This window comes from Corylus avellana, chromosome 1, assembly GCF_965113065.1.
Source record: "Corylus avellana chromosome 1, dhCorAvel1.hap1.2, whole genome shotgun sequence".
In the NCBI taxonomy this organism is placed as follows: domain Eukaryota; kingdom Viridiplantae; phylum Streptophyta; class Magnoliopsida; order Fagales; family Betulaceae; genus Corylus; species Corylus avellana.
Genome location: NC_142490.1, coordinates 2,678,312 through 2,706,132, shown reverse-complemented (window position 1 = coordinate 2,706,132; position 27,821 = coordinate 2,678,312). Strand labels below are relative to the sequence as shown.

The 27,821-nt window shown below is 35.2% G+C and overlaps 1 protein-coding gene, 1 long non-coding RNA gene and 4 pseudogenes across 2 annotated transcripts; 1 reads left to right on the top strand and 5 right to left on the bottom strand.

The window, feature by feature from the left end:
* Positions 1-833: 833 nt before the first annotated feature.
* Positions 834-3,801, bottom strand: LOC132170831 (auxin-responsive protein IAA8). The gene is made up of 4 exons (XM_088516840.1): positions 3,735-3,801; positions 3,430-3,571; positions 1,504-1,565; positions 834-1,293 (listed from the first exon to the last, which is right to left on the bottom strand). Exons 1-4 carry the CDS (start codon positions 3,754-3,756, stop codon positions 1,256-1,258), a joined length of 264 nt encoding a protein of 87 aa, XP_088372966.1. The 5' UTR covers positions 3,757-3,801; the 3' UTR covers positions 834-1,255.
* On the bottom strand, positions 834-27,224 carry LOC148587852 (uncharacterized). The gene is made up of 2 exons (XR_015912145.1): positions 26,934-27,224; positions 834-961 (listed from the first exon to the last, which is right to left on the bottom strand). It is a non-coding gene; the product is annotated as an uncharacterized LOC148587852 (long non-coding RNA).
* LOC148587854 (serine/threonine-protein kinase ZRK1-like) lies at positions 4,250-5,257 on the bottom strand (annotated as a pseudogene).
* On the bottom strand, positions 7,368-9,134 carry LOC148587853 (non-functional pseudokinase ZED1-like; annotated as a pseudogene).
* Positions 11,198-13,789, bottom strand: LOC132172793 (disease resistance RPP13-like protein 4 pseudogene; annotated as a pseudogene).
* Positions 22,542-23,933, top strand: LOC132172224 (serine/threonine-protein kinase ZRK1 pseudogene; annotated as a pseudogene).
* Positions 27,225-27,821: the final 597 nt, after the last annotated feature.

The following is a 27,821-nucleotide window of genomic DNA, read 5'->3' as shown; positions in this document are numbered from 1 at the left end:
GACCTTTCTCAACTACCAGTATTTTTCATGCTTAATCAATAAAATTGTGCCACTTATATTAAAAACCATGTCATCATGTTACATATGTCATAAATAACATATATAAAAAAGGAAAGACCAAAAAAAAAAAAAAAATCTAATATAAAAAGAGTGGAGGAGTGACTCCACCTTCGCCGCCACCCTCTGCCATGGTGCAGGGAGGTGGAGCAAGGGTACCAAAACCTGCCACAAGGGCATAGGATGGAGCCACCCCTCCACTCCTCTCATCTTTATATATTTTTTATTTTTTATTTACATGTATACATCACATCAAGATGTAACTTTAATCATTGGTCTTACTCACATTAAGAATATGGCAACTTCCGCTTCAAGTGTCAAAAACTTGCTGGCTATCATATGGTTGAAGCTCAAATCTTTAATTATCAAATTTTAAAAACTCTTGACCTTTTCTTCCACATTGTTAAAGCTCAGGCAGATTTGAGACAATTTCCCGGAAATTCACTTTTAAGAACATTGAATATGGTTTTAACAATATATCCAAAATTTACTTTTAAAAAAAAAAAAAAATCCAAAAACTAATTGCTGAAATAGATCGCATGAAATTGAGATTTTTTTTTTTTTCTAATAAATAACATGAAATTGTGAATTTATTTATTGGTTAAAGAACAAAATTTGCCAAGAACTTGAGCTCAGTAAATCTTGCGACAGGACCCACAAGACTTTCCACCATAGACTGAGGTTTCCTTGAGCTATGAAAATGGGAAAAGTCGCGAAAGTTTAGAATTCTGAGAGTTTTGAGTACATAAAAGAAAACCATTTTCAAGAGAGCGAGAGGAAGGATGCAAGAAGTCACATTTAATCCATCATTACATAACTAAGAACACTGGCAGTCAACAAAGCAACAGAAGAACAGTATCCAAGTGATCTTCAATCAAACAAAGATTCATCAAATACAAAACACCTTAAACTAAGATTTTATAAGGACTAGGAACTCCACAGTACTAATTTTTTTTAATAGCTTTACGAGGTTTTAAATAACCCTGACTTCAACTCAGACATAAGCAACTTTTTTGATTCAATCAAAAATAGATAAGTAAGACGGGATGTTCATCCGAACATGACCTATCATCCAGCAAAGAATCATCCTGTCATTTTCTTCATTCACAATTAAAAGCTTCCTCCTCTTTCCTCACCCGCTTGAATTCCAAGCATTGAACTTGCCCGCCACAAAGCAATCAAGAGTTTCAGAGACTAGCTAGTTTCTATTCCTGGATTTCTCCATGGCCCTGGGAGCTATGGAACAAACGAAAAGTACAAAGTTCAGAGAACTAAGATATAGTCATCAATTGCAATTTAAAAATGTAAGAACTGATAAGGACTAAAAAAAAAGGTAATAAATATTTCAGTTGACTTAACATCATCCAAAACAACAATTCACATGATAATACTGAGGGTGATAACTGATATATGCATACACTTGTCCATTCATAAAAATATACGCACCTAAGCCAATGGCATCAGATCCCTTCATGATCTTCAGCCTCTTGCATGAGTCAATAAACATCCTGAAACAAACCAAGTAGTAGTGAGATGTAGGAACATACTCTACAGCACCACAGAAGAACATAAAGTTCATCAACAATAAAAACAGTTTATTCAAAGCAAAGATTAATATGTAATCATTTCCAAAGTAACACAAAATTCTAATTTAGGCCAAGTAATTTTTGCGCAATAGTTCAAAAGTGGAAACACTAGCTCAGCCAATAAGTCTTGTACAATGGTAAAATTACAAAGCATCGAGTTCTCCACTTCAAAGTCTAGGTAACCTCAGAGCCACTGAGAAAGATATAAGTAGAACAAGAAACCCATGTTAACATTATAGTTATCAAAGCCACACCATGTATTTAAAATTCATAAGATTATCCCCCTTAAATATTTGTGGATTCTAATTCACCCAACACTTGCAAATTATGTGACTTAAGATGTTCAATCTATAAGGTTTCAATAGGTCATGTATATAGTTGCTCAATAAAGCAGAAAACCGCATGCAAGTAAGTTTTAGAATATATATGGACTGACATGTAAAAGTGGAGATTTGAATGATAGTATTCATTTGGGTCTAAGAATCTACATTTATCTTATTTTCTCTTTTACTGACAGGAGGAGAAGGGAGGGGGTGAAGAGGTTGGGTTAATATTGTGACCAGGATTTACAATCATCAAAATTGATTGTCTTTATTATTTGCTAAGCCGATCCAAGAAGGCTGTATATGTATAGTACTCCAGTCATTGAAGGATTGTGCATGATGTTTAGCTCCATGTTGACTACACACATAAATACCATATGACCACTATCTAGGATGAAACTTAAACACCAAGCTCTGGGTCAGTGACTTCTGAACATAGAATCCAAATCTGTTATGCATCCTATATCATGTGTTTATGAGTTCTAATAAAACATAGGGAACTATTCCTGATATAGGACAACGTGTAAGTTGACAGATCAGTCACTCTTCTAGTATGTCTATAATTTAAACTCTATGAGGGAATGCTACAGTCAGTGGTAACAATCATCAAGCATCAGATTTGAACTCAAATCTTAGGAATTTGCCCTTTAATATAGACATCGAAATTATTTGCAAGTAACTCATTCTTGATGTAGAACTAACAATAATCACAAAAATCACACGGTGAAAATACGGAAAAGAGAGGATAAATAAGCTAAAAAAAAAAAGGTGAGAAAGAAAGAAGCTAAGGGGAGAGAAAGAAAGAAACATCGAGATATACAATTCCACATATTTTTTATCTCATCAAAGTCTCCTCCAGGAGAGTACAAAACACACTTGAATAGAATATCGACTAAACCCTAATCTAATTGACTTTGGGAAGAGCCCATTTATTGAATAACAAAAACAACCTCGACTCTTAAAAATTAAATAAAAACATAAAACTAAATACTAAAAACCCAATTAACTAATTGGGCCTAAATAAAACTGCATGGACAAACAGAATTGATATAAAAAATTAAAGTAAAATTTGTGTCTCTTCCCTTGCATCAACTCACCACTTTGTCACAAAGTGTTGTTTTGCTCAACAAGTCTCATAGATAAAAATTCACATTCGCTATGTACTCTATAACTAAAAGAGTCGAAGCAGGATGAGTTAATCTAAATCTATCAATAAAATGATAGGCCATTGACTTTTCCACTTCCACTAATCCTTAACATTATTCACTAATAGAAGACAAATTTTGTAATTTCAAACGATTAGGCACATCAAGTTCAAAATGCTTCAGATGAACTCTCAAAGTTAATTTTTCTTCTATACATCACTTATAATTTCATTGTTATTTACTAATTTATTTCTAGGGAAACAATAGGAGGAATACGAAGGTTGATGAAAAAGATAGAAATGATAGATCAAAACTTACTCCCACGGAACATCCCCTACAAGCATCCAGTCACCATCTTTATCCTCGTATGTAAGTACATATTCTGATCCATGCAAAAGATCTCTTAACTTGCTCTCACTCAGCATTTCCCTCCCTGGTGCTCCTTGGGATCCACATTGACCTGATGTCATAATAAAGAATAGTAACCAAATCCAGGCAAAAATGAAGTGTTGTCCTTGTTCGACCAATAAGGATGATAATCCCACAAATTTAAAAATCTAAATACTATAAAATTAGTTCAAAAGCATATTGCCATTAAGATAAAAGCTAAAACATTCTCTCACCTATGGTGAAACAGCTGAACATCTTCTCAAGAGCAGTTGACAGCTCTTGATATTTCGATCGAGTAGGTTCTCAGACCGACCTTCCTGAGATAGGGAGCACCGTCCATGCTGACCTTCTTCTTCTTGTTTTCTTTCTTTCAAATAATCACTCCGTTGCAGAATCTTGCTAGGTTTGTAAAATTTAGGGAAATTGTCCAATGCCCTTCTTGATTTTTGCCCTTGTGATAGATAAGGACCTGATTTAGAATTTTGACAAAACTGGATCTAAATTTTGATCACGTGTCAAAAACGTCATTCCATCAAATTTTCTATCAAGTACTTTTTTTACTGTTTAAGTGCCAATTAAATGCCATTTTGGAAAATATTCAAACATTTCAATCCGCTGAGTTCTTTTGTAATATACACATTTCAAAATCAAGCATAAAATCAAGTACAAAAATAAATAACATAAATTGACCCATGATGAGAGAAGAGGAACTTAATTAGACGGAACAAGCAAGCAAAAAATTAAATAATCATGCGATGAACCTCTCAATTCGCCCGAGTTCTTTTGTAACATCCACCATCGCTAGGATTATCTCTGGATCATTCTCTATGCATGAGAGACTAAGTTGACGCACACCTTGCAATTGCTGCTCCACACCAGTTCCTCCTTCCTCTGCTAGGATTGCAGGATCCCTAATCTCATTGAAAGCACAGTTTCTCAAATAATCTCCAACATCTCATTGTTTTCAAAAGCTAATTTGGATAGACCATGAGAATCTTGGCCAGTGAAAAGTTGTAATAGAAACATACCAAAGCTATAGACATCAGTTTTCTCTACTACCGTACTTGTATTGAGATAGCTAAGGGCATAAGAAACCCCAAGTCTCGAACACCCCATCAACACCCTCGGGAATTGAAATGGAAAGTGAAAAATCTGTAAGTTTGAAAACATCATGTTAGTCTAAGAGGATATTTTCCAGTTTTATATCCCTATGGATGATGGGTCTGGAGAATCCCGTATGGAGATATGCAATTGTATGAGCAATTTGTCTTACAATCTTTAATCTGCTCTCCCATACCATGATTGTACCTTGTCGTCGAAAGATATAAATTTGATCCGCAAGGACTCCATTTTGAGCATATTCAAACGCTAAAGTCGAAATTGAAGTCTCAAAACAGCATCCTACTAGTTTTAGAATATTTTTGCAAGCGCTCGTCTTTGCGGAAATAGCCATATCCGTTACAGCCGAGTCCTTGGCAGATGGATGATCATACATGTTAATGGAAAAAAATCGGCCTTCAAAAGAAGCCTTGTACAATGTATAGGAGTCTCTCTCTAGAATAAGGCTAGGATCAAAGTTATTGGTTGCCAAGATAAGCTCTTTATAGGAGAAGGTACGGATGGGAATAGGCCTGCCATTACAAGAGGCAACCAGCTTCTCCAATACAAGCCCTCTATTCTCAAGAAATGCTCTCTTTCTCTCTCTCTTTTTCCGGCCATGATCTCCAAGAGCAGCAACCAGCTTGTTGAGTAGCATGCTTCCCTTTCTCTCTCTCTCTGTCTCCCCGCTCTGCAAAGGCTTGAAAGTAAAGCTTGATTTGGTCAAAAGTAACCGCAGCTTTCCTCATGATCAACGCGTTATAGCGCGGAAAGTCAGTCTCACTCCCAAATGCTCCCTCTCTTCTCCACGAAAGTGGAAGGAAATTTCGTGGAAAGTCGGATTCGGGGCCATTGTGGGATTGAAATTTGATAAATTTCTCTGGTGGCGTACGTAGAGTTTCATGGAAATTAAAAGTAGGCTAGCAAAGCAAGCCTAGCATGCTTTGCTTTTATTTGTAGCCAGTTGGACTTCGAATCACCTACTGTGATTCCGGCTTGAAAATTCAATCAAACTAACAATTTAGGTCTGAAACCTGTCAGGCCTGTAATAATATAAGCCCAAGCCTGCATAGCTTAGGATGGGCTATTTCGGCCCAGAAGTAATCAGTTTTAGCATGCCTTGGTTTTTACGTTTGGTCTTTGTTTTTTTTTCTTTTTTTTTTTTAAGAATAATTTCTATAGGAATTTAGTACAAATTAGGTTTTTTTGTGCTCACCAACAAAAAATGAATACGTCAATTCATCACACCAAATTAGGACAAGGCGAAAAAAAACAAACAATTTTAACTCATTCTCTAAACATGCCAAATGAGTAAGACAAATACAGAACTTACCGGTGGTGAAAAACTCAGAAACCCAGAACTTACTTAAACCAAAAACCATTCTTCTGTACGTCATAGCAATATTCGACCAAAAGATATGGAATATCTCATAAAAAAAATTCTCCCCTTGGTTTTTTTTTTTTTTTTTCAAATAATCACTAGTAAGATCCATTGCAGAATGTTGTTAGGTTAGGACATTCAAACAAACCAAGATCAGCTAGGTTTGTAAAATTTAGGGAAACTCTCCAATGCCGCTCTTGATTTTAAGGACCTGAATTTATAATTTTGATAAATAATTATCTAAATTTTGATTATGTGACAAACATGTCATTCCGTCAATTTTTCTATGAAGTTTTTTTATGGTTGAAGTGCCGGATGACATATTTTACACATAAAACCAATGATATTGTGTTACTTTTATTCCATAAATAAAAACAAAAGAAAAAAGAAAATCTAGTAAAAAAAAAAATGCAATCTAGGGTACCATTTCGCTATCTATTTATCTTAGAATGTGATAATGCTAATGCTACTACTTGGCAGCTAATTCTCTGTTCCAATCCCCATTGCTCATTCGCTATCTATTAGCAGTAGCATTGGCAGCTAATGCTAATGCTAATGCTACTACATACAAGTTTACTATCACCTCGTCGTCACAAGCAAATTGCTCATTCGAGTTGTTCGTAGCAACAAACAAGAGATGAACATTCTATCCACAACAGCCACTCCTATCCACCCCACAAAAGTACTATAACCCATCACAAGAGCCTCCAGGCTCCACCCATTCTTTTTTTTTTTTATTTACTATGCATGACATAATGACATGACCTTAATACACGCGACACAATTTCCTTAATTAGTCTTGACTCTTGCATGAAGAATATGTCAACTTGCACTTCAAATGTCAAAAACTTGCTATATATAATATGGTCAAAACTTAGATCCTTAATTATCAAAATTAAAAACTCATGTCCTTATCTTTCATATAGTTAAACCTCAAGCGGACAGTGTTTCAAAATTTTACTTTAAAGAATGAAATATGGTGTTAACAATCCAAAAGTTAATTGCTGAAATGGATTGCATGAAATTGAGTTTTTTTTTTTTTTAATGAATAAAATGAAATGAGATGTTCAAACTCGAAAAATGGTTTACGATTTTCAAAAATCAAAACTATTTTCTGAAAATTTAAGAGATCTTTTTAGTCAAATGAAAAATATTTTCTGTTAACTATTATTTTTTGTCACATCAAACACCTGAAAATACAGTAAACATTTTTTAGAAACAATTTTACATCGAAACAAACGAAGCATTAGACAGAATGAAGATGTCAAGTACACACCAACTTTGATTTCAAGCGAATCAAGGCTCAAAATCAAGCATAAAACAAAAATCTAATATAAATTGACTCACAATGGGAAGAGGAACTTAGATGGGCCAAATGATAAAATAATCATGCGATGAACCTCTCAATCCGCCTGAGTTCTTTTGTAACATCCACCATCGTCGGCCTTATTTATGGTAGGGGTGAAATGGGGTTAGTAAATTTTACTAACCGCCTCCGCTAACAGCTAGGCGGTTAACCACCCGGTTAGTGGTTAACCGCATCCTACTAACTGCTTTTTTTGAGCTTTTTTGTTTTGCCTTTTTTGGGCCCCCCATTTTTTTTTTTTTTTTTACCAGTTTTGAGAATTAGGATATTTTTGGGTTCACTTTAAACACCTTTTTTTCTTTTTTTTTTTTCCTTTTCAGTGCTATTTTAGCATCAAAATTTGCTATATATGACAAATTGGGCCAAATTGTTGCAAAAGGAACCTATATTGAAGGAGCCCAAAAGTAACTAATATTAATAAAATGCTACATTTACCAATATTTTAAACAAAGAATTAAATACAACACACAAATATATATATAAAGCAGTTAGCGGTTTTCAAAAACTTATTAACCGCTAAGCGGTTAACGGTTTTTAATAACTGCTTTCAAAAGCAGTTAGCGGTTCTAAATTTTCACCCCTAATTTATGGATCGACCTATATGCATATGAGAGCAAGCTCCAACAGAGCTTGCAATTGCTTCTCCAAACCAACCCCTCCTCTAGGATTGCAGGATCCGCAATCTCATTTATAGCACAGTTTCTTACGTGATCTACTAAAAGGTGATTTCCATCTGCTCGATCAAGATCAAACGAACTTTGTCCAGTTAAAATCTCTAGTAGAACTATACCAAAGCTTTAGACATGGCTTTCTCTATTACCCTTCCTGTATCTAAATAGTTAGGGCTACGAAACCCAAAGATCCCCTCACGTCATCTTCCACGTCAATTTCGCCCTCGGGAATTGAAATAGAAAGTTCAAAACTTGCAAGTTTGGGAACATCATGCTAGTCTAAGAAGATATTTCTCGACTTTATATCTCTATGGATGATGGGCCTTGAGAATGCAATATGAAGATATGCAATTGCATAATTTATCTTTCTTGCAATATTTAACCTGCTCTGCCACACCGTGGGTGTACCTTATCGTGGAGAGGTATAAATTTGATTAGCAAAGACTCTATTTTGAGCATATTCAAATACTAAAGACGGAGTTGAAGTCTCAAGACAGCATCCTACCAGTTTTAGAATATTTATGTGAGCGCTCATCTTTGCAGAAATAGCTATGTCGGTTAGGAACAATTCATTTTCAAACAAATTATTTAGCTTATCCATCTTAATGAAAAGTATTCGGCCTTCAAAAGAACCCTTGTACATTTGACAACCCCCGTCTACATGTAGAACAAGGCGAGGATCAAAGTTGTTGGTTGCCAAGAGAAGCTGTTGATAGGAGAAGGTACGGATGGGAATAGGCCTGCCATTAAAAGAGGCAACTAGCCTCTGCAACACATGCCCTCCATTCTCAAGAAATGCTCTCTTTCTCTTTCTCTCTTTGCAATGAGCTTCTTCAAAGATTGTAATCAACCTAGATAGAGAATATTTGATATTAAAGTAATTATAAAATATACAAAAAATTATATTATATTTTCGGTATATTTTAACAAGTAGCATGCTTCCCTTCCTCTCTCTGTCTCGCGGCTCTTGAGGGCCTGAAAGTTGCCTAACTATAATCCCATTTCCCCTACCGTCCACAAAAGTAAAGCTTGATTTCGTGAAAAGTAAGCGGATCTTTCTTCGCCAATGCTGTTTGTTGGCCTTTCTTGGACTTTTTGGAGGGTCCCGGCCATTCATTGGGCAAACATGTTCCACGCGTAATGTCTCTCTCTCTCTCTCTCTCTCTCTCCACTATGCTCGTCTTGGACGCAACTTTTTCCATTCTCACTCGTTCCTTTCTCATAAATCTAAATTCTAAATTGAGCGATTGATACTTTCAAACGAATTAGCCTAACAAAATAAGCGCGTCCTATTCAAGCTTTATTTTAATTTTTTTTTTAAAAAAAAAATAAATTAAAAACCAAACTATTTTTTTTTTCTCTATTCAAATTCAACTTACAATAACTCTTATATTTTTTTATACCAATTAAAAATTCTTTCTTTACAAAATATAAATTTTATATTTACCTTCACATTTTTTTACAAAATCTCAACACACGTCCACAAAAAAAAAAAGGAAAGAGAAGAGAGAAAAATATTTTGTGTTAAAATAATGAATAGAAAAGATATAGGAAAGCAGCTACAAGTGGTTATTTGTGAATTTTTTAGATTTTTCTTATATATATAAGAACGATAAAAGGTAGGTGTTGTAAATGCTCTAACATCTATCTTTCAACAAAATAATTTCAACTTTCATTCAACAACACCTAATCATAGCCCATTTTAGTGTTGGGAATAATCGTAGCCCATTTTGTCTTTCTTTTTCGCTGATTTTTTTCTAATTTTTTTTTCCGGATAATTATATAATAAGTCTCTGAGTCAAGCTTCCAAAATTTTTAAATTCCTAAGTTTTTTTTTTTTTTTTTTTTTTTCGACTTTTTACTGTCTGGGTCAATTGAAATGACAATAAAATCTCAGCTGTCAAAATTTTTTACTAGCCGTTAGTCTGGGTCAAAACGCACCGTTTCACCTCATTAAAATATTAACTTTTTAAATTTAATTTTAAAATTTAAATCTAAAAAAAAAAAAAAAAAGAACAGGGGTAGCCGGCCACCCCATTTTGCCTAGGGGTGGTTCGGCCACCCCCAGACCAGCCGTCAGGGGGTGGCCGAACCACCCTATGGCCTAAGGGGTTTGGTCACCCCCTAGGGCAAAACCCTAAAAAAAAAACTTGAGGGTTTGGCCCTAGGGTGGTCGAACCACCCCGTTGGGCTTGTCTAGGGGTGGCCGAACCACCCCCAGAGCCCACGGGGGGTGATTCGGCCACCCCCTAGGTCCAAACCCTCAAAAAACTACCCCCAGGCAAAATGGGTTGGCCGGCCACCCTTGTCCTCTTTTTTTTTTAAAAAAATAATAATAATAAAAAATTTAGATTTAAATTTTAAAATTAAATTAAAAAATTAATATTTTAATGACGTGAGACTCAGACTAACAGTTGTTAAAAAAATTTTAGATTGCACCAAGAAGTAAAAATTCAAAAAAAAAAAAAAAAAAATTAGGGATTTAAAAATTTTGGAGGGTTGACTCGGAGACTTATTATAATCTTCTAGGGGTATAGATATTTCACTTGATTTCTGTTAGAAATTTGACGAAAAATGTTATGCGATGATCTTATTGAAAAACGATTAAAACTCGAAAATATCATTAAGAAAGATTTTGTTTTTTAAAAAAATGAAGATGCTTACTGAAAATATGGTAAAATTGGTAATGCAACTATAGGCTCACCCAGGCAGCCGGCCTCTATATGGAAAATAACCAAGCAAATGTAGCAAGTCATGTGACGATCTTATCCACAAAGGAAGTCATCTATCAAAACAGAAATAACTCACATGATTTTCGACCGGTCCAACAGTCTAAAAATATACTTAGTAGTAAATTATATTTTTCCCTTGTATTGAAGACCGAAAGCAAGAAACAACATAAGCTGATCAAGAAAGAAAGTATGGATTTCTTACTTCAATTCTCGCCATACTTGTAGAACATATAGATTAAAAAAAAAAAAAAATGCATATTGTTTCTCTTGCATTTCTATCGATTGGAAGCAAACCTTCAACAACCAACACATTGCATACCACTAGTCCAGACCAATGGCATTATTTTATCTGTAACAGGAAAAAGGACCAATTTCTTACAAGCATAACAATTACTGTATAACTTACAGGCTTAACAATTACCATAATCAACATTAATAATACATCAGATCCATTGCCCTTGTATTTGTTCTAGCTTTAGTTTCCATGCTCTCCCTTCTTCCATTCATCACCTCTAAACCCAGAGTCCTCAACTGGGAAAGACTCTAACTCTGGACTGCAACTCGCATTCACAATTCTTAAAAATGGCATAACTCGTTGCATCATCGACCACTCCACTCCCAAATCCGAGAGAAATTCTAACATCAAGGCCTCAATGTTCCAGACAATATTGTCATCCCCCCAAAAGCTCTGGTGGAATTTTGCAATATTACCAGAGGAAATTGAAAGAAACCTTAATTCAGGAAGTGATATGGGGTTGAGCCACCTTGGACTGATCTTTCCTGGATAAAATTGGAGACACAGCTCATGGAGTTGCTTTGGAGGAGAGAAATTATCGACCTTGGTAATGAGGTCGCTACCATCACTATCAAAGCAACTCAAGGATAAATATTGCAGTTCTTGGAGACCTACTAATGCATTGACCTCACTATCTCTAATCTCATCAGCTCGAGTTATTTGAATGCTCAGCATCCTGAGTTTCGCTAAATTTTTCAATTCTCCAATGCGACAACCTTTTTCTTGGCTTGATCTTGCAGGTCTAAACCCTAGCAATACTTCAAGGTTTGAAAGCCTTCCTAAGCCTTTAGGAAAGCATTCAAGTGAACCGCAGTGGCTCACATTTAAGACCGTCAGCTTCTTAAAAGTCACAATGTAAGATGGAAGCAGTTTAATATTTTGACAATGACTCACATCCAAAATCTGAAGGTTGCCAAGCTTCTCAAGTGATGGTGGCAATTGAACCAATGGATGAGTATTGCTTAAGTTAAGGTATGCTAGGTGCTGAAGGGAACCAATCTGATTTAGAATACTTGAGATGGATGTTTTAAAGACTGATTTGGAAACATCAAGTACCCGCAAGTAATGAGACATGCAAAGTGCTTTGGCAGTGTTCGATTTAATCTTGTTCACTTCAGCAGTCTTGGTTGTTGACAACAAGGCCCGTAACTTTTGATGTTGCTTGGAATCCAAATTGCTTGTGATCCCCAAATGGCGACAACTTGTTCCATCTTGTTTAAAGAATGCATATTCGTTTGCAATTTTCAACACCAAATCACGAAGCATATCATGAATTGTACAAGTATAAATCGTTCCATTGTAAGTCTTATCAACAACCTCTATCAAACATCGATTTGTTAATCCTGTGAAACAATCTTCCCCGGCTTCAGTTATTAATCTACCACTCCTTAGCGGGACAAAACACTCTCCAATCCACCAATGGACCAACTGCTCTTTGCTTATGACACAATCCTCTGGGTAAACAGAGAAACAAAGAAAACATGATTTTAGATGAGGTGGGAGCTCATTATAGCTCAACTGTAGTGAAGCCATCAAGCCTCTCTCAGAATCATCATTTTCTGCTAATTCATTGCGGAAATGGTCTAAGATTCGCTTCCATTCTTGATATCGAGATGGTTTACAAAGCATCATTCCTCCAACTACCTTAATTGCTAATGGAAGACCCTTGCACTTCTCTACAATCTTCTTCCCAATCTTTTCTAGCTCAGGGTATTTACACTCACCTTCACTTGCTGCAAATGCAATCTTCCGAAACAATAACCAACTATCATCCCTACTAAGGAATTTAGGCCAATGGATTCTGTTTACCCTCACTCCCATCTTTTGTACAATTTCCTTAATTCTTGAAGTAATAATGACACTGCTTCCATTTCCTTTGGGTAATCCTTCCAAAATTCCCTCCCACCAAGCATTGTCCCGGCACCACACATCATCCATTACAATTAAATACTTCTTCCCTATGAGATATTGGTTTATTTTCTTCAACAATTCACCTCGATCATCCCCAACACCAGCATCTCCCAAGTTCCTTAACATGCTTCTCAAAATCCGCACTTCACTAAAATTTTGTGAAACAGAAACCCACATTCTTCTTTCGAAGTGCCGCTCTACTTCTTTATCATTGAAAACTTTCCGAGCAAGGGTGGTTTTTCCCAACCCACCCATGCCAACAACTCCAATTGCCAATATACCACCATTTGGTCCATCTGCTTCAAATAGCCAATCTTTTACCTTCCTCGTGTCACCTTCTAATCCTACCACTTGCGTATGATCGTACACAGGTGAGCTCCATCTTTGGGATAAGTCATTGCATCCGTATTCGGGTTGTGGTTGGTTTGAAAATGAGACACCGGGAAAAGTTGCAATGTCTTGTTTGATGTTGGTAATTTTCTCGTTGATTTTTCTGAGGCGCTTTCCAGTCTGATATTTCCATGGAATCTTTTTCGGGTGGATGTACATTAACCAACCACTTAAAAGGAGTTTATCATCCCTTATAAATAGAAGTTGGCAATCATCTAATATGTCTTCAGCTTCAAAAATAAGTTCTCGCAAAGTGGCTGTGATCTCACGAAGAATATGGCTCTTCCTAGTGAGCCTATCAACATCTTTGAGGAAGCTTTGCATTAATAGGAGCTCGCGCTGTAATCTTTTAAATTGGTCTCTAAATAGGCTTAAAACGCGGCTCTCTTCTGAAAGAGCATTAAGCAGTTTTTCCAAGAAAACGGTTACTATTGCATCCACCATGTCTTTGCCTAGCAATCATTATAAGAAAAATGATTCTTCAACATTTAATGGAAATACTATAGCAAGAATTATCAAAGAATGGAGGAAAATCAATCAAGAATGGCAGAGATTAGGTTACCTCAAGAAAAATGTGTCAGACAAGTTCCCTCTCTTACTGGAAAATATCAACGCCCTGCTGCTTGGAATGCTACCAGATTACCATTGCCTAGAGTTGAATGGCATAAGCTGATATGGCATCTAAGAGCTATTCCAAAGCATATTTTGCAGTTTGGCTAATTAGCTGCCTTGAATCTTACTAATGTCCTGATGGGCTGGGTCAAGTTATGACTCAATTGAACTTGAGAGAGCGTCTGAGATTCCCACCGTTTAGGCTTCTCTTGTGCGACTCCCAGCAGACAAGTACTACTATGGTCACGCCTAAGCAGAATAGTTACTGTTGGTCTTTTCTGCCTGCCTATTTTTATTAAAAAAAAATTGTCAGAAACAAATTTTCAACAAAGATTTTATTACTTCAATGGGGTTATAATGGGAATGCTATTTGTACTTCTCATGGAAGAATCTAAGAAAGCAGAAATTACATATTTTCCAGTCACTGATTTTCTAAGAGAATTTGCAAGCGTTTACCAGATCATTGCCTTAAATAGGCTCACATTTCAGATTCCTACCCAACAACAATTTTGTGCATAAGAGATGGACTAAATCGTTACAATTATAACAGAGTACGATAACAAAGACGATATATATCTCTGAGATGACTTGAAGATAGATTCTTTGTTCTTTCAGAATTAATACTGATTAACATAAACTCCTTATTTAAGGAGTAACCTGATGTACTGAGAGATAAGATAAAGAAGAGATGATTCCCAATTCTTCCGACCTCACCATGTGCCCCTAAACTTTTACTCTTAGAGACTCCTATTCACGTAACAAAGGGTAAGAGTTTTCAAGCTATTCTGCTGTAGCTAGTTTGCTCAGCTCATATTTATCATATTTGGCTAGAAATAAATGCAAGGAATGGTGGTGGAAATCATGAAAACGGGGAAGTTTGCTACATTCTTATAAAGGAAGATGTCAGAGATTAAATCTGTTCTGGCAGGCCTAAGAAATTAATTAATAACCTTCCCAAGCTACCCATGCCAACTACATAAAAATTGGAGCATTCCTGTGTCTTTTTTTTTTTTTTGGTGAGCATTGATTTCTTTCTCTTGGGTTTGAATAAATGTTCATTCTTATCTGTTAAAAGCAAATATTGGTTTTGTTTCCGGAACTTGTTTTTATGAAGTTGTTTCTCTCAACTAAATCATACACACAAAGTCCCAACAGTTACTCTATAATTGCTTATCTTTCTTAAATATAGGAAATATTTAACAAAAAAAAAAAAACCTACAAAAAATTATTTGCGGCAACTTCCCTATAAGTTGGAGATTGTGTTGGAAATTTTGTAAAAAAAATAAAGGTAAGTATGAAACTTATATTTTGTAGATAAAGAATATTTAATTGATATAGAGAGATAAAAGAATCTATTGTAGAATGTATTTAGATAGAGAAGTAAAAAGTCTTTTGATTCTCTAAATTAAATTAAAAAAAAAAAAAAAAAATTAGCAAGCGCTTTTGTTAATTCTCTCTTATTACATGTTTCCCAACTCCAAAAGCCAAGATTCAAAAATAACTATGCAATGTTTTGTTTGTTAATATATTTTGGAAAGGTTGTTTTGTTTGTGTTTCAAAAAAAAAAAATATTTTGATGTGATATAAAAGATGTATTTTTTTATTTTTTTATTTTTTCGTATTGAGAAGAAAAAAATAAGAGACATAAAACAAGCCACTAAATTTTATAAGTTATAAACGTTACTGCATCATTGGTTCAAATTTAAGTTCCTTCTCAATTACGGCTCTTTTTAATTAAGGTTTTAAATGAATTGAAATGGTGGTAAATTTGAGTTCAACTTGTATAAATTCGACTTGAACTCAGTTTGTTTATTAAACAAACCTCGTTGATTTAATGAGCTAAACTCATATATAGAAATTCGGCTCAATTCATATAAATTTGTATAATTTTATTTTGGGAAAAATAGACTTTAGCCTTTTGAACTATCAATTATTTTGCACTTATACCTCCAAACTTTAAAAAGTGACATCTGACATTTCATACTACTATGGCATGTCAAATTAAACACTTTTGTATTTTTCTTTCCAAAATACCTTAGAGTTATTCAAAAATAACCATTTAAAAAAAATTAAAATTATTAAAAAACTTAGCAAAAAAAAAAAAAAACAAAACACTAAAAACACCAATAAGGGGTGGCCTATAAAGAAAAGATGAATCATGATCCATTTACGACGTCTTGTGTGTCCTTGGAGACTCCTATATACTCGCGTAATAAAGGGTAAGAGTTTTCAAGCTATTCTACTGTAGCTAGTTTGGTCGAATAATTTTAAATAGCTTACTGTGTCCCACTAAGAATGATGTGGCTATTAAAATCATTCTTTGATCAAAATTCAATAATGATCAATCATAAGTTCAATAGTGATTTTAATAGTCACATCATCCTTAGTAGGATACAAGTAAGACACAAGTAAGCCACATAGAATTACTCTAATCTGGTCAGCTAGCTAGCTCATATAGTCATATTTACCATATTTGACTAGAAAGAAATGCAAGGAATCAAGGTGGAATAAATGTTCATTTATATTTGTTAAATCATTATTTATTTTAAAAATTTAAATGCATAAAAATAACATAAATTTAATTATTTAATTAATACTAAGTGCTATTTTTGTTCCAAAACTTGTTTTTATGAAGTTAATTGGTTCCCTTATATACTCTCTCGGGAAAGTTGGTCCCCCCAACTATATTGATAAACTCTAACACGTTTCCCAACCACAAAAGCCAAGATTCAAAAATAACTAGCTAGGCAGATATAACAGTGTCAAATATGAACTTTCCAAATTAATAAAGAATGCAACGCATAGAATTGGAACGCAACAGTGTAAAATATAAGGAAAGGCTCAAGTATAACTCTAAGAAACTTGTTTCATCATGCTTTAAAATATTGAAAGAAGAACAAAAAGGAACAGAACAAATTCTAAGTCAGGGTACATTAAAACTTACAGTTGGGTTCTGTTCAAAGTTTAAACTCTTGTACAATATGATGCCCAGCCAGTATCGCAAATCCAGAAGCCTAGTATATATTGACGAATGAGAGCTTCAAGGATAGATGATCCTCTTATATGCTCATGCCAACGATGTTTCAGACCTGAACTTACATAACCATCCTTCTATTACTAGATCCAGCATGCTACTTCAAGTTTCGGATTCTAGTATGACAACACAAGGACATTTTGGTAATGTGATCGCTATTGCGCTTCAACCCAACAGGTCAACCACAAAAGTCTACGCGGTTTGAAGTAAATGCAGTAGAGCATCTAGAAGGAACAGAAACTTCCTTTCATCTATGTGGTTCCTTCCCCTTTCCTTACCAAGTGACCAGAGCCCCGGTCTGGTTACTCTGCTTCTTGGAAATTGCTAAAACTTTTATTAGAGTCACATCAATAGATGTTGCGAGAAACACAAATTTCTACGTCCACAAAGAAGTAGAAAAATGTAAAATAGAAAATAACACGTTAAGATTTAAATAGTTCGGTTTAATAAACAAAAAAGTATAGAATATAAAAGTAATCATAATGGTTTGGTGCCATGGTAAGGTTGATGAAGGCAAGTCACCTAATCTGACAATAGATATACTAGTTTGTCGTTTTGTTTTATTGTATCCTTCACGCGTAGAGGAAAAATGCTGTTAGTGGGACCAGGAGAGGATTGGAAAAGGATCCTCTCCGGTCTTGTTGGACCGGAGAGTTCTCTAGTTAATGGCCAAGAAAATCCTAGGGCCATCGCCGTTCTTATGCCACGTGTCCCATCTATTTAAATATAATAAAATATTATTTTGATTTTAAAAACAAATAAAAACTAAAAAAATATAATAATTTGTTTTTTTGTTTTTTCATATTGCCCTTCCAATGGCCACTGCTTGGCCTAGGGTGGCCCCTTGGGGCCGATTGGGGGTGGCCTTGGGCCAAACAAAATTTTTTTATATGGCCCTTAGGGGTGGCATGACCACCCCCAAGGGCCACCTTTTGGCCACCCCTTGGGGCCGTTCGAAGCCACCCCCATGGCCTTTGGGGGTGGATCGGCCACCCCAAAGTTTTGAAAAAAATGGGTTTGGCCCTTGGGGTAGCCGATCCAACCCCAACGGGCATGGGGTGGCTTCGACCACTCCCAAATGGCCCCAAGGAGTGACCAAACCAAAATAATATTTTATTATTTTTAAATAAGTGGGACACGTGGTATTTTTATGGCCCTAAGATTTCTCCTAGGGCCATCCTCACCATTAACTAGAGACAAATGGACTGGAGAGGATCCGAATCTGTAGTAGGGGGAATTCGTCCCCCAATTTTTTTTGAAATTCTACTTAAAGTATATCCATTTTATTATTTGTCCCCCCAAATTTATAAATTTGTCCCCAAAAATAAAATTTTTACTCCCTTTTAATTTTATTTTTTTAGTTTTACCCCTCTTCTGACATAAAAAACCAAAACTACTCAATTCATTTAGTTTTCTCCATACTTAAAGACTCAAGTTCGCTTATAACCAGCAAAACTCAATTTGGTTTGAGATAAAAATAAAAAATAAAAAATGTCAAGCTTAAAATATCACTTGAATCTATACAGTTCGCTTATAACCAGCAAACGTATAGCGTCTTGTCAAGCATAAAAAATCAGCCTCTCATTTTAAATCTATGATGTTTATCCTCTCCAAAAGACTTTCTCTTTCTCTCAATCTCTCTCTCAGACCAGATGAGAAGATAGAAGCGAACCAAAAGAGAAAAATAGGAAAACCCACAAAATACAAATCTAAAAAAGAATAAGAGAGAGAGTCTTGCTGTTCATCTTATTTCTCAACAAAGAACTGTGCAGCATGTGCCGCCAAACCGTGTGGCTATGGGTCGTGGCTTAGTGCATCATTTGAAGCTTTCCTTTGTGCATCATTTGAAGGTTTCCTTTGTGGGTTGTGGGCCTTGTGGCAGCATGTGCTGTTGGATCGTGCAAGAGCCAAGAGGTCTTGTGAATCTGTGATTCAGCATTGGGGGAATATTGGTTAAAAAAATATATAAAAATTAGACAGTAACTAAGAAAGAAGAGATCATTATTGAAAAATATATACGATTCCAAACGGCACATAAAAGGGAGTTAAATAGGTGTACGCAAATAATACGCAAAATTAAAAATTAAATAATTATACAATCAAAATATGTAGAACAATAGATCACAGAGACACATATTTTTGTTACGAAAATGAAATCATTTAAAGAACTCTCTAAAATATAAAACCTCTTCAGAACAGCCAAACCCAGAAAATCAATCAACTATAAAAGAAGTAAAACTTCTTCGGGACAGCCAAACCCAGAAAATCAATCAACTATAAAAGAATAAGGATTACAAGAATTTCACACTTACAAAACATTTACAATTAACACTACTTTGTATAAGACAAACGACCCACTTGACTTCTACCATAGTAGCCCTCCTGTAAACTTTGGTTGTTTATGATTTGTGATGAAGGAGAGAGTGAGAGACTAACCCTAATGCTCAATATTTTAAACGCTCTCTGAGCACTTGGAATTCTTATGTTTAATTCCTTACAATTTCATGCATAATAGCTCTCTATATATAGACTACAAGAAGACCTAGTACTAGTTGAAATTGAAAGAAAAACTAGTTCTAGTTGAAATAGGATTTGTCCAAATTTTCGTCGTTATCTTGCGGGACGATTTTGGCATAACTAACTTCCGAATTATGAAAATCTTATTTCACAAATATTTGTAGCATTTTGTGTTAGCTTTGCAATTCCACTTGTTTTACCTCAATCTGATTCTTGAGCCGAAAGTTATGGTTCAAATACTGAGACATATGCAGGATACAAAATTTAATTAAATCTGATTTTAATTCTAATGAAAGAATTTCGATTTGATTAAATTTAACTATATCATATAGATATTCTATTATGATTAGTTAAGCTTAATCACGTTTTCTAGATCTTTTCTGGACACAATAACTCGTATATATACACTTCAGACAGATGAATGTATTTTGTCATTGAATTTGACAATTCAAAACCCAACATTTATCATTTGTTATTAATAGAACATCTCATTTTCAACGTCTGTCTTGTGGTTTGTGTGGATAGCAATGTGGAGTTTTGGTCCCGCGGACAGCTAGCATGTGGTGTGTGGGGGTGTGGGCCGTATGGCAGATGCCTAGTGTGGGTAGTGGCTAATTAAATAGACTTACAATTTTGTATTTGCATTGTTAATTTTATTTTATTTTTATCATTCATCAAAAGATACACATGCAAATTACAATCTTGCATAGAGGGTTTCGTTGCTAAGTCAGGTGTACGTTAGTGGCTAAGTGGGTGTGTGTTAGTGGCTTTGTGAAATAGTAAAAAATTAAAAAATAAAAATAAAAATTAGTGGGTTAGTCACGTTAGTGAGTGTGGGCCGTGTGGCTAAGGCTAAAGATTAAAACTAGCATTTGGCTTATCTAATTTGAGATTTCATAAGATTAAAACTAACATTTGGCTTATTTTTATTATTGTAGCATTGTTTTGTCTTGACTCTCAACATTATTGTTGTTGAGGGCTTCGGGAGACCTTGTTAGGAGAAACAATTCACTCTCAAAGGTACCATTTTTCTTGGACCCTATAAATTGTGCTTAGTTTATATTGCTAATAATTTATACTATTGTGTGTTTGTAATGCCATGGGAATAAGATTTTGAATGAGCTTTTTTTTGGCCATGAAGCTTGTAAAAACTAGATTACGTACTAGAATGAAAGATAAATTTTTTGCAAACCATTTAGTAGTTTATATTGAGAAAGAAATTGCTAAGAATTTCACTTCAAAAATAATAATTGATGAATTTTATTCTATTAAAAGGAGATGCTAAGTTCCTTTTTTGAGTGTTTTTTTTTTTTTGTACATGTCTAGCAAAATAGAAAATTAGCTTGTGTATTTGAAATAAAAGTTCTCTTGATTTTCTCGAAAATGATTTTATAAACATATAACTTTTGTATACATTAATGACTTATGATTTACTATGAAATTAAATTTAAGTCTTCTTCGCTTTTATTTTATATAAATACACACAAACACACATATATAGAGAAATTATAAGTATTATGTGTGTATATAAGTTCGTCCCCCACATTAAAAATCCTGATTCCGCCCCTAGACGGCTAGACTCTAGTGGGTCCTAGCGCAAGATATACTAAGCTCAATTTCAATTGCATTGTGTTAATACGAAGTCTGTCTAACTAATTGTAAAGAAAACAATAGCATATAGAGTAATGATATAGAACACACCAACATGAGTGAACAATACTTACGCTGGTGTACTTTATAATATTATTTTTTTTAATATTACTGTTCCAATATTTTTTTAATATTATTTTTTATTGTATAGTACACCAGCGTGAGCACTATTCACTCACGCTGGTGTGCTTTATATCACTATTCTAGTGTTAGGACTGGGCAAAAACCTGCCAACCCGCCCCGCGCGGATTTTAAGTGTTTTTTTGCGGGTACGGGTAGATTTTCCCCAACCCGCACGGGGCGGGTTGCGGTTTTGAAATTTTTCCTTTACAGGTACCCGCCCCGCCCCGCCCAACCCCACATAAGTATAAAACCAAAAAAAAAACCCTAACCCTAATCATTTTTTTCTTGCGCCGTTTCTCCTCTCTCTCGCCTCTCACACTCTCTATCGTCTCTCTTGCTCTCTCTCCATCTCGTCTGCTTCTCTCTTCATCTATGCCGCCGCTCGACATCCTTCGGCTACGGGCTACTGCGCCGCTCCCACCTCTAGACCACAATCCAAGTTTTTTTCTCTCCCTTAAGAGATCTCAAGTTTTTGGTCCAGATTTCAATTTTTTTTTTCCCTCGTCCAGATTTAATTCCAAGTTCTTTGGTTTAGGTTTGATTCAAGGGTTCTGATATAGGTTGTGTAACTTGTGTTCGTTTAGGAGGAGAAGAAACCTGCAGAAGAGATGAAACGAAAAAGAAAGAAAGAAAGAAGAGAAGCCGGCAGAAGAAATAAATGAGAGGATCTGAGGAAGAGAGAACCCAACCCGCACAACCCACAAAACCCGCCCCGATCTACCCCGCCCCGCAACACCCGAACCCGCGCGAATTTTGTTCATTGTGCTCGGTTGGCGGGTTAGAATTTCCAGAACCCGCACTATACGGGGCGGGTGAGAAAAATGGCGATATCCACCCCACCCCGACCCGTGCCCACCCCTATCTAGCGTATAACGAAGCCCATGAGAAAGATGTTGATTTTATATCTTTTTTTTTTAAGAAAAATATTGGAACAATTTTGGGTGGCACCTGTTTTGAAAATAGTTATCGAAACGGGTTATTGTTTTGTGTTTTCAAAAACTGTTTTTAAAAACGGTTTGGTAAACATTAAAAAAAAAAAAAAAAAAAAAAAAAAAAAAAAAAAAAAAAAAACTGCCGAAAATAATCTTTTCTCTTTTGTTCTCGAAAACAATTCTCATAAATAAAAACAAAAACCAATTTGTCAAACGATGCCTCTTTCCACGAAGTTTCCTTCTACTTTCGTGGACAAGAGAGGGAGGGAGCATTTTATTAGTGAGAGTCGACGGTGAGACTGACTTTCCGCGTTTGAGACGTTGATGAGGAAGGCTGGGCTTACTTTCCACGAAATCAAAGACAGAAAACTTGGTGGACGCTAAAAGTGGAAATGGGATTTAAGTTTGGCCACATTGAAGCCCTGCAGTGAGGGGACACAGAGGGAAAGAAACATTTTTAGAGAAGAGAAGCATGCCGTTGACAAAGAAAGAAGAGAGAGCGAAAAATAGAGAGGAAGAGAGAGAGAGAAAGAGAGCATTTATAAAGAATGGAGGGCTTGTATTGGAGAAGCTGGTTGCCTCTTGTAATGGCAGGCCTATTCCCATCCGTACCTTCTCCTATAAAGAGCTTCTCTTGGCAACCAATAACTTTGATCCTCGCCATATTTCACATATAGGCGCGTTGTATAAATTGTACCATGGTACTTTTGAAGGCCGGTTTATTTCCATTAAGCTTTACGGAGAAAGGTCCACAAAGGACATGGCCCTATCAGATCTAGCTATTTCTGCAAAGACGAGCGCTCACAAAAATATTCAAAAATTGGTAGGATGCTGCCTCGAGACATCAATTCCCGCATTAGTGTTTCAATATGCTCAAAATGGAGCTCTTGCCGATCGAATTTATATCTCTCGACGAAGTGGTACGCCTATGGTGTGGCAGAGCAGGTTAAAGATTGGAAGAGCAATTGCTCATGCAATTGCATGTCTCCACACTGCATTCTCCAGGCCTATCATTCATAGAGATATAAAACTGCAAAATATCTACTTAGACCAGCTAAATGTTCCCAAACTTAAAGATTTTTCACTTTCCATTTCAATTCCAGAGGGTGAAACTCACGTGGTAGTTGATAAGGTGTGTGGGACTAGGGGTTTCTCATGCTCTAGCTATATGCTTACGAACACGGTAACAGAGAAAACTGATGTCTATAGCTTCGGTGTGGTCTTATTAGAGCTTTTAACCGGACAAGATTCTGCTGGTTTGTTGAGATTAGCATATGGCAATAATATTTTGGTGGATTATTTTCTTGAAAACAATAAGAAGTTGAAGGATTCTTTGAGAAACCGTGCTTTAAATGAGATTGTGGATCCTGCAATCCTGGCCGAGGGAGGCGTTGGTGTGGAGCAGCAATTGCAGTCTGTTGTGCAGCTTTCTGTCATATGCATAGAGGATGATCCAGTGATAAGGCCGACGATGGTGGAGGTTACCAAAGAACTCAGGCGGATTGAGAGGTACATAGCATAATTGTTTTGGAGCCTATTTATTGTCTTTGTGTTACAGTCCTTATACAATGGTTTATTTTATTTAGATTTGTCTTTATTTTTATGTACGAGTCTTGATTGTTCACTCCTACTTTATATTTCAATAAGAGCTGCTAACTTAGCCTTAGCTCTCCTATGTAATATGTAATGAATCGTCTATTTAAAGAGGGTTATGCTATGAATAAAGACATGAAAAGAATTAATTTCAAACCTTGTATTAGAAAGGTCTAAGTTCTCTTAGAATTTAATTTATCTCGTTTTAGACTTTGGTTCGTAACAGCTTGGTATCAAAGGATTCAAAGTCAAATACCATGTCACAGGTTCAAGTCACAAAGGGGGAACCTATGGGCTAAATTAAAATACTCATAGGTGAGTAAAGCCATTAAAAGAGAAATGACTACTATCGAGTCAGGGTCGATAGAATGGGCCACCGTGAACATCGGTCACAGAAACGTGGTGGTATGTTATGATCCTAAGTGTCCCAAATTGCTGAAGTCTAAGTTTAATTATATGTATATAAGTTTTTGGGTACCCTCTCATTGTAAGCTGATTTTTAAGAGTGCGTTCTACCCAAAATTTATATCGCTTTGTTATAAACTTTCATGGGGTAGAAATAGAATATGATAATGTTTAATGGTAGATAACTGAGAAAGTGCATTTAGGAAAAACCAGGTCCGGATGGTTTTTTGGTGAAGGTGAGCATGGATGGTGCTCTCTACGTGAGAACAGAGTCTACACTTGCATCAAAAACTGTCAACTGCTCTTGGAAGATGCCCAGCTTTTTTGCCGTATTGAGATATTATTTTAGCTTCATTATATATTAACTTGATAGGTCTTTTTCATTATAATTTAATTAAAAAAATCTTTATATCATAATTAAATGTTACTATGATTGTAATATATCCTTGTAAACTATCGATTCACAAAATTCAAAATTTGTCATAGGATGGGTAATTTAAGATCCTCTTGCAACTTTTTATTTTATTTTTATAGGTCTCAAATTTTACTCTTTCCTATGTAGCAAATGTTTTATATATTGCGATGATTGTCAATTTGTCATATATCATTGTAAACTATCATTTCGATTCACACACAAAAAAAAAAAAAAAAAAAAAAGTCTGTCAAATATGATAGGATCACTAATTTAAGACCCATTGGTCGATAACTTAAAACAAATCTCCGAGAAAAAAACATGATTTGCCATATTATACACAAATAAATAATAATAATAATAAAAAAAACTCCAGAGTCTCCCATCAGCAAAAGCTTGAACAAGTAGTCACTGCAAAAAAGAACATGAATCAAAGCAAAAATATGAATCTTTGTATCTAGAACAAAATATTCATTGGGTTAAGGACAAACATTAGTGGGCCTTATTAAAGGGAAGAAAAAAGCCCTCTAATTCTTTTCAGCATTGAAATCCACATAGAAAATAAATCCAAATTTAATAGGATTCTTTCTCTTTGGTTCTTTTCCTACCCAGTAAGCATTAAATAGCTTTTACACCAAACACATTGGTATACATTAACTATTTATGTTGACATGAATAAATTTGTTTTTATTTTTTTCTTAATAAAACAGAACCACTCCACCCACTTCTAATTGGTATCTTATACTCCAAGAGGTAGTTCAATCGGCTGAGATCACACATAATGAAGCAAAGGTCACTAGTTCGAATCCCTCTCCCCCTTGTGCGGATATGCCGTATCTTATAATTATCTCCTCTATCAATCAACTTACTCATAACCCATGACATTTCTTTTGCATTTTCAGTTTTTCATATTGAAAGTTTTTTTTTTTTTTTTTTTTTTTCTTTCTGAGTTATGTTATGATATGATGGCTTTAATTATGAGTTTTAAGAAAAAGAACTAATATTAATTTACCTTGAGGCATCCAAGATACAACAATTAAAACAATGTAATCCCGTCCCAAGGGATAACTCAATCGGCTGTAGACCACGCCTCATGAAGCAGAAGTCACTAGTTCGAATCTCTCAGTCCCCTTCCCTTATGTGAACATGTCAAAAAAAAAAAAATGTAGTCCCAAAGAAGCAATTGCATTGTCAAGCAACGAAGACAAAATAAAGTAATAATTCTTTAACACAAATAACTATTTAATCATAAGTCATGTTGAAACTAGGGCTAACAAAAGTTACAAAACACGAACTTGACATAACTCATTTACGACCTGTTTATCATATGCATGTTTTTTTTATAATAAGGTTCATCTAGGAGTCTTAAAGAATAGTTATATGCATAGGATAAACGGATACCTATTTATTTGACAGGTACTTGTTTTGCCAGCCCTAGACTTGAAACCATAATCCTCTAAAGTTTGAGCAACATTCATTCCTGAAATTACTCAAAATAGAACAAAAAATAAATAAATAAATAAAGATCCAAACTAATAATAATACACAGTTTGTTTCACTTTCACACTTGCTCAAGATAAAAAATACCACATTGAAAAAGGAAAGACCAAATGACAATATGGAAAAACCTCATATGCAATCCATCCTCCACCTCTCAACTCCCCTCTCCATTCTAAATCTACTCATCCATTTTTCCCAACGCATATTCGTCGCACTCGAATAGACTCAGTCGACCTAACAAGAGCTTGACTTGGGTGGTGTTATCTACGCTGCCGTAGCCAAGTAGCTCTTCAGCTTGAAATATTCTAAACCTGAATATTTTTGGGGTTTAGCCATTCAGGGTGGCCAAAATGGTGAAAACTTGAACTTTTACTCCGAAATCATTGCCGCACCGAAGAGATTGATAAGAAATTGGCTTCTCTCCGAAGAGATTGTTAAGAAATAAAAAAGATATCAAGTTTCAGTTTGGTGTTTTTTTTTTAGAAATGACTTACAAAAAAAAATAAAAATCTTATACCGACTCACAGGACTTTCCACTATAGAATGAGGTTGCCTTGAGCTATGAGAATGGGAAAAGTATTGAAAGTCTAAAACTCTCAGAGTTTGAGTTGATAAAAAAGAAAACCATTTTCAAGGATCCTAATTCGCGAGGGAGGAAGGATGCAAGTAGTCACATTTAATCCACCATTACATAATTAGAAAAAAAAAAATCCACCATTACATAACTGATAACACTGGCAGTCAACAAAGCGGCAGAAGAATAGTCCAAGTGGTCTTCAATCAAAAAAAGATTCATCAAATACAAAACACCTTAAACAACTAGGATTTTATAAGGACTATGAACTCCACAGTACTAATTTTTTTAATAGCTTTATGAGGTTTTAAATAACCTGACTTCAACTCAGACATTAGCAACTTTTTGATTCAATCAAAACATAGATAAGTAAGACAGGATGTTCATCCGAACATGACCTATCATCCAGCAAGGAATCATCCTGTCATTTTCTTCATTCACAATTAAAAGCTTCCTTCTCTTTCCTCACCCGCTTGAATTCCAAGCATTGAACTTGCCCACCACAAAGCAATCAAGAGTTTCAGAGACTAGCTAGTTCCTATTCCTGGATTTCTCCATGGCCCTGGGAGCTATGGAACAAACGAAAAGTACAAAGTTCAGAGAACTAAGATATAGTCATCAATTGCAATTTAAAAATGTAATAACTGATGAGGACTGAAAAAAAAGGTACTAAAAATTTCAGTTGACTTAACATCATCCAAAACAACAATTCACATGATAATATTGAGGGTGATAGCTGATATATGCATACACTTGTGCATTCATAAAAATATACGCACCTAAGCCAATGGCATCAGATCCCTTCATGATCTTCAGCCTCTTGCATGAGTCAATAAACATCCTGTAACAAACCAAGTAGTAGTGAGATGTAGGAACATACTCTACAGCACCACAGAAGAACATAAAGTTCATCAACAATAAAAACAGTTTATTCAAGGCAAAGATTAATATGTAATCATTTTCCAAAGTAACACAAAATTCTAATTTAGGGCAAGTAATTTTTGCGCAATAGTTCAAAAGTGGAAACACTAGCTCAGCCTACAAGTCTTGTACAATGGTAAAATTACAAAGCACCGAGTTCTCCACTTCAAAGTCTAGGTAACCTCAAAGCCACTGAGAAAGAT

What these genes read in the sequence shown, in the direction of transcription:
- LOC132170831 (XM_088516840.1), bottom strand. Translation starts at nt 3,756, where the DNA reads ATGTTCAGCTGTTTCACCATAG. An exon ending in GTTCAGCTGTTTCACCATAG is followed by an intron (nt 3,572 to 3,734) that starts GTGAGAGAATGT and finishes TTATGACATCAG; the next exon opens with GTCAATGTGGATCCCAAGGA. An exon ending in ATCTGATGCCATTGGCTTAG is followed by an intron (nt 1,294 to 1,503) that starts GTGCGTATATTT and finishes TTTGTTCCATAG; the next exon opens with CTCCCAGGGCCATGGAGAAA.